Raw genomic sequence first — 7359 nt, 5'->3', positions numbered from 1 at the left:
CAGATTCTTGTAAACCTTGGTATTGTTGCCATAGAACCATTATTTGAACAGCACTTGTTCTTTCTGAGTTTACTCATGGAGTCTCTAATGACTCCTGAATGGTTTACATAAAAGCAACATTTGAAATGTAAATAAAGGAAATATATAATAAAAAAAAGTAATTTTTTTTAAAAAAAAAGTCAGGAAAACATAGACTCTTACAAGTTCTGAGAGCCATTAATGAACAAATGGAAGAAATGGGAACAACTCTGGAGGGACTGCCTCATCCTAGTGCTCTCCCACCCTCCTATCACACACTAGTGTTGGAAATTGAGGACTGGCTTTTCCAAATCCCCCTGGCACCACAGGACCAATGCCACTTTGCCTTTACAATATGGGAACCTAATATGCAAAACCCAGCTAAGAGACACTAATGGGCAGTCCTCCCACAGGGAATGAAAAACAATCCCACCATCTGCCAGCTTTATGTGGCTAAGGCACTATGGGAAGTTCCTAAAGATATTTTGATCATCCATTATATGGACATTATGCTAGCACATCCTGATTCATCTCTTTTACAAGGAGCTACCTCAGAGCTCCTAAAAGATTTAGAAGAGCTTAATCTGTAGGCTGCCCTGAAAAAAAAAAATAGTCAGTCTCCCCCTGCTCCCTCCTGCCCCCCCCCATGCCTTCCTGAGATTCTCCATTTCTAAGCAGATTAGACCCATGTCCTCTTCTATTCCTCAGACCTACTCCCTTGTGGAGCTTCAACAACTGTGTGGGACTGTTAATTGGGTAACGCCTTTTCTCCTGATCCCTGATCAAGAGATGAGAAGTCTCTTCTCCCTATTGGAGAGCCCTGATAGCCCCTTGACTAAGATTACCCTTACCCAGAGACTCCTGCAGAAGATAATGACCTGTTTGTCTGACACGAGCCTTAATAGACATAACCCTTCGAGGCCTTTGCTGGCAATAATTATGTGGACTACAGAGGGACCCTGTGGCAAAATGGCCCCCTCGTGGCTGCACCAAGCTCAGATCTACATAAGGTAACCTCCAAGTATGAAATCGCCTTTTAGCTTGCTCTTAATATGGAGGGCTTGGTGAGAAGTTATAATTAAGGAACCTGATAAGGTGATACTGCCCTTTTCTCTTAAGCACTCTCAGTCTTTAGGGGCAGATTCCCTTAGTTTTCAAGAAATGAGGACAGGCACTGTTGATAACCACCCATCCCTAGACAACCATCTGGCGGCCCTTGCCCATTTTCCTACTGAAATTAAGCCCTATAGCCTACCCAGTTCTAGCCCAATCCCTAAGGCCAGTATGGCCTTCTCCAATGCCAACAAAGATATGGATTTTACTAACGAGGCCAGGCTCGAAGGATGTTACTGGGTCAGTCCAATGAGGGGAGTTGTTGGGGGCTTCTAAGGATCTTTGAACTCACTCAGGCTGAGCCTGTCATATTTTTGGACAGCCAATATGCAATATGGGCTATTCGAACACTATCACTCTCCTACATAAAAGTTCGGAATAGTCTCATACACATCTTTATGAATCCCTTCAAGGAACCCTTGAGAACAGGCAGGGCACACCCATGGTTCATTTCTTACATCAGAACCCACTCCAGGCTGCCAGGAATCTTGGCTAAGGGCAGTAATATTAGGGCACTAACTTAATGATAATGGCTGTTGACCAGGGGCTCCTGGAACAGATGAGAGCACTACATCAACAATCTCACCTTTCTCCATGAAACTTACACAAGCTCTTGCCGGATTATCCATAAAACAACAAAAACATCTTGCAAGATCTTGTGCCACCTGTGCCCCCGCTTGCACCATTGAGGCCCCTCCATAGGGGAGGTGTCAACACACGATTACTCCCCAGTGCTATTTGGCAGATGGACTGAAGTTACTGTCCCTCTTTTGGTGATCTTAGATATGTACATGTTACTGTAGATACTTGCTGCTTTTCTGTATATGCTGTGGACTTGATGGGAGAAAAAGCCTCCCACACCATCAAGGCTATGAAATCTGCTGCATTGTTTACGGGTGTGCCTTGGGCTTTGAATACGGATGACCCTACCTATGTCTCTCAACAATTCAGGGAGTTGGCTCCCTCATGAAAGATTAGCCATACTTTTAGGATTCCCTATAACCATCAAAGCCAGGCAATAGTAGAAAGGCCCAATCATACTCTAAAGGAGTTGTTGACTCAGTTTACCTGCCCTGAGTCCAAACGTGATCCTCACCAGGTCCTGGTGGAACCCTTGTTTCACCTAAACTTCCTCACCTTTGATGATCAGGGATTAAGCCCCGCCTATAAACATTGGGCTTTCCTATTCATTGGAGAGATCCCCTAACATCATACCGGCAGTCACTCTTCCCTTTGCTGACACAGAGGCTAGGCTATGCTTGTGTTTTCCCACAGGACTCTACCACACCATGATGGGCGCCAGTACAGGACATCCAACCAGCCATGGAAAAGGTGGACAGGGAGGAAGCCTCCTCCTGCTCCGATCTTCTAGCAGAGGAGGTGGCACTTGTTAGAAATATGTCTCTGCTTGCCTGTGATCCTTGTTTTCATGCCATTTGCCTTACACCCTATCAAGTACAAAATATTTCCCAGGCCCGAGAACAAAACTCAAAGTTCAGCTGACAGCTCAATCAGTAATTAGTACACCACTAATTTTGCTGAAAGCAAAAAATCCCCAAAGACCATTTGGTTGCCAAAGAATTTGTGATCCTATTATACTGAAGTAATTCACTTTGTCAAGTGACTTCTACATCTGATTACTCTCATGCAGATGAGAAATTAGTCACGGTTGAGAAATTTGAAACCTTAATCTCTACATCTTTAGCACCATAATCTCACCATATTTTAAATTGGAGCTACATATTTTAGTTAGAGCTACCGATTTATTGCAATTCACTATAAATAATGATTATACAAATTGGCAACATTGGTTCATAGAAACTATTAACTAAAATAACATTTACTTTTTGGTCAGAAAAATTCTGACTTCACTTTTCAAGTAAAGTCAGTGTTATTAACAGGGGCCACAGAGACTCCATTTCACTGCTGAATTCCAAGGCAAAAAATGGTACTGAGCTGTGATGGTGTGTTGGTGCTTGAAAGAAAGCCTTGGCTTAAAGGCAGTGGCCACCAAGCCCACCTATTTGAGGTTAGAAATGCAGTCCCAAGACACACAGGTAAACGTCTCCTCTTACTTCACTTGGGGAGGATGAGATGAAATGTGTAAATGACGCACACTTTTAATCCCAGCACTTGGGAGGCAGAGGCAGGTGGATTCCTGAGTTTGAGGCCAGCCTGGTCTACAGTAAGTTCCAGGACAACCAGGGCCACACAGAGAATCCCTGTCTCGAAAAACCAAAAAATAAAAAAATAAAAATAAAAATAAAAATAAATTAAAAAGAAAAGAAAAGAAAATGAAAATCCTAATCACTAGTGTTATTTTCATCTCTAATATTCCCGAAGCCAGAACTTTCGAAGACAAGCCACACAACCCCAAATGCCTCGTTTGGTTAGTTATCCTGGAGACGCACATCTAACCTTTGAACTAACCTAAATAAAAGAAAAAAAGAAAGGGAGAGTTTTAGAGCCTCTCTCATCCTTCCCAGCTACTTCTAGGTGGGAATGGGGTCCACCCTGTCAGTTCCCGCTAAATAAGTCTATGACCCGGTTTACCCAGCCGCGTTAAGCACCGCGGTCCACTGCCCTCTCTGGGTAACCCGCCAAAGCAAGGGAGGGGCAGCGACCACACAGACTCTCCCAGGACGAAGACCGGAACCTTTGAATTGGAGTCCTGCGCGCAGAATCGGGAAGGATGATTCAGGTGCACCGCCGCTCTGTCTTCAGGCCGGAAGGAAGGAAGGTGGGGCAAGTCTCATTTTAGCATAAGTAAGTGGGTCCTTGAGGAGAAGCGTGAGAGGCGGAAGCGTGTCTTTGTGAAACTGCTGGCAAAGCGGAGGGGATGGGCGTCTGAAGAAGCCTTCGGAAGGGACCCGTATCGTTGTGACACCGCTGGCATTCTCTGAGGGACGCCTGTCGGTGAGGCACCGGTGCACGCCGAAGGAGCGGATGAGATTGGGTGACCATGGGGATGTGGGCATCGGTGGACGCTATGTGGGACTTCCCTGCGGAGAAGCAAATCTTCGGGGCGGTGTTGCTCTTTTCTTGGACCGTGTATTTTTGGGAGGCCTTCCTAGCACAGCGGCAGGTGAGCATGGACGGGGACCCCCTGACCTCAGCCTCTGGACAGCCATAGGCCAGCCTGAGCTTCGATCCAAGCCCCTGAATGTTTGCCCGGTTGTAGCACCAGTCTATACTCCGTAACCCTCAGTGAGCTGACTAACTTTACCCGATGGTGGCTGTGGCTTTGAGGGGGTTTTGGAATGGCAGAAGTTGTTTGCAACGTTGTAATGGGACTCAAGCCTGTTGGTGTTTAGTGAAAGGAAAGGACAGCCCTGCCATCAAACTTGAGCCGGTCTGTGCCTGCTGGACAGCGTTAGGATCCGTGGCCTAAGTTTGGACAACGCTTGTCTGTGTTGTCCTTGAGAACCTTTCCCTTTAACTGCTGAACCCATTTCTTGAGCATTGCAGTCCTTTTCTTCTGCACTTTTCTTTTAATTTACACCGAATGTGAGTTTCTCTGCCAGGCAAGTGCTCTTCCACTGAACTACATTTCCCAGCTCTTCATGACTCTGGATTCCACGTTTTAATTCTAAAAATCTAACCGGGCGGTGGTGGCGTACGCCTTTAGTCCCAGCACTTGGGAGGCAGAGGCAGGCAGATTTCTGAGTTTGAGGCCCGTCTGGTCTACAGAGTGAGTTCCAGGACAGCCAGGGCTATACAGAGAAACCCTGTCTCGAAAAACAAAACAACAACAAAAAAAAACTAAAAAATCTGTCAGTGTCAGGTTATGTATACCTCAGTCTCTTCCTTTAGTATGTTCAACATGTAAAAAATTACTATTGCTAGGTACTCAAAGCTTCATTAGTTCAGAACTGCATAAGTACCCTTATTGCCTGAAGCGAACATATAATATATAATATCAAAACATTACATCAGGATGAGTTATTGAGTTGTCTGACATAGTTTACTAATAAACAGAATTGCATCTTTTTTTTTTTTCCAAGTTAAAGTTTCTCTTTATGTAGACCTGGCTGTCCTGAATCTAATTCTGTAGACCAGGCTGGTCTTGAACTCACAGAGATCCATCTCCCCCGCCTCCTGAATGCTAAGACTTAAAGCTGTGCACCACGACCACCTAGCATTGTTGCATCGTTGTAGGGTTCTTCTTTAATGCCTTCAGTTTTTTGTTGTTGTTGTTAACATGCAACATGAAAAGTATTTGTTGTAAAACTATTATGGAAGGTCTATTATACCTTTGGTATCTGTTCCCTGTGTTATGTCCTCGGGGCTGAAATTACCCTTTAGAATTTAACAGAATGAGAAAATTTGTTGTAAAAATTTGATGTTTCTGCCACTCCCTAGCTCTTACTTCTAGGTAAGAGTTTGGCCTCTGGGACCAAGTTTAATAATGATTCACTAATAAATTATTAAATGTATGTGTTTATGTGTGTTGTGAACATACTTCTGTTTTTTCATGCATTATTTTCTATATTGTAAGACATACCTCATACTCAGAAAGAATAGTCCCCTCATGATGTCACAACTTTGGTTCACACAGGCAAACTGAAAGAGTGTTGATAACCCAGATGGCCATTACACCTAGTCAGCTGGCCTTGGAATTGTGTTTGTCTGCTTTAAATTTCCTGTGTCAGTTGTTTCAGTGGTCAGTGTTCTTGACTAAATGCAAGATGTACGTGTATGTGACACATTCTACAAGGTTACATGCCAAATAATGGTACAGACCGTTCGGTGTTTGACCACAAATTACTACTATGTAATAAAAAAAAAAATGTTCATTAAAGTGTTTTTCTTCAAAATATTTCAGAGAAGGATATACAAAACAACGACTCACGTACCACCAGAGTTAGAACAGATCATGGATTCGGACACATTTGAGAAGTCTCGACTGTATCAACTGGACAAAAGTGCATTCAGCTTCTGGTCAGGACTCTACTCAGAGGTGGAAGGCACTGTGAGTGATCTAGTTCTTGGAGACACGATTCTCAGATTCCTTAAAACTTTGCAATACTTGATTTTGTTTTTGCACATCTGGCCTTCAGGTGACAGTCCTTTAACAGTCCAGTGTCAGTGTCCCTAGCCTTCCCAGCAGAGTCCAGGTTGGCTCAGGGAAGAAGTATCAGTGGTGTGCGTGCCAGCATTGCAGCTGGGCCTGCTTGGCTGTAGGATGTCGTCTCGCAGTTCTTACTTGTGTGGGGTTCCACGAACTGAGGATTTGGAAACCTGTAATGGGTGGCAGAGAAAAGAGACACGACGCCAGGAGAATGGTTCTCATCAAGGCGTGCTTTACTAAATGACAGGGGAGCATTTATACTCAAAGACAGTACAGGTATGTAATTGGCATTTAGGTGAGAATCAGACATCAAAGCTCAAACATTGATACAAGGGATTCTAGGAAGGGGAAGAGGGATCAAAGGATCACGGCTTCCTAAGGAGCTGGTATCTGGTCCTTGAGTCATTTACATAGGCTCCAAACCCCCAGCGAGCTAAGTCTCTGGTTTCGGTTTTGAGTTCTTTAGTGAGCCCAGCAGGGCTCCCACAATTCACCCCAACTGTAAAAATTTAAAGGGGAATCGCGAATAGATCTTGACATGATGTATTGGTGAAGTGGTGTGGCACACCTTCTAGCTACACCCCCAAGGCGATAACACACAGTGGGAATCTGGGCCAGTGAACGTCTGTTAGTCAGACTGTCTTCTCATCTACGTGTCGCCTACACGGGTTTTTCAGCCAGGAAGGGTCGGGTGTACACACTTCTGTGTAACACGTCAAGGTTTAACCGCAAAACCAAGGTCTGGAGTTTATCATATTCTCTGAAAGTAGCTGTCGTGACTGTTTTGGTCAGATTCAGGGCTTAACGCCGCGGGTGTAGCTCGGAGTCAAGGCTTGTTGTTTGGAGGCTGTTGACGCAGATCAGTCTTCAGGAGTTGGGCGTCTGGAAACTGGAGCGCTGTAGGAACCAGACGTGTGACTGTATTTCGCTGGATGTAGAATTTCAAAGTTTAGTCGCCAGGAACCGATCTCAAAGCAAAGCAATCTACTCTCAGGAATCTCTAGGCAGCCCTCAACAAATGTCTTCACTTCTTCTCTCGTCGTCTGGCCAGGCATCTTCCGGGGGATGCCTGGGTCTCTGGGCGCCATATGTAGGATGTCGTCTCGCAGTTCTTACTTGTGTGGGGTTCCACGAACTGAGGATTTGGAAACCTGTAA

The 7359-nt window shown here is 44.8% G+C and overlaps 1 protein-coding gene across 2 annotated transcripts in view; it reads left to right on the top strand.

Moving 5' to 3' along the window:
- The first annotated feature begins 3848 nt into the window (after nt 1-3848).
- The window catches only part of Zmpste24 (zinc metallopeptidase STE24), a 44002-nt gene continuing 40491 nt past the window's right edge, over nt 3849-7359 (top strand). The window contains exons 1-2 of one of the 2 annotated variants that reach the window (XM_031378522.1): nt 3850-4216; nt 5957-6103. In XM_031378522.1, the coding sequence (XP_031234382.1) occupies nt 4094-4216; nt 5957-6103 (270 nt within the window). In that variant the 5' untranslated portion in view covers nt 3850-4093. Of the gene's footprint in view, nt 4217-5956; nt 6104-7359 lie in introns of both variants that reach the window. The other variant, XM_031378523.1, reaches the window with a different exon arrangement.

The sequence above is a fragment of the Mastomys coucha genome, unplaced genomic scaffold (assembly GCF_008632895.1).
Source record: "Mastomys coucha isolate ucsf_1 unplaced genomic scaffold, UCSF_Mcou_1 pScaffold18, whole genome shotgun sequence".
NCBI lineage: Eukaryota > Metazoa > Chordata > Mammalia > Rodentia > Muridae > Mastomys > Mastomys coucha.
Note: the sequence above shows the minus strand (reverse complement) of the source record. Positions and strands in the feature narration are given on the sequence as shown.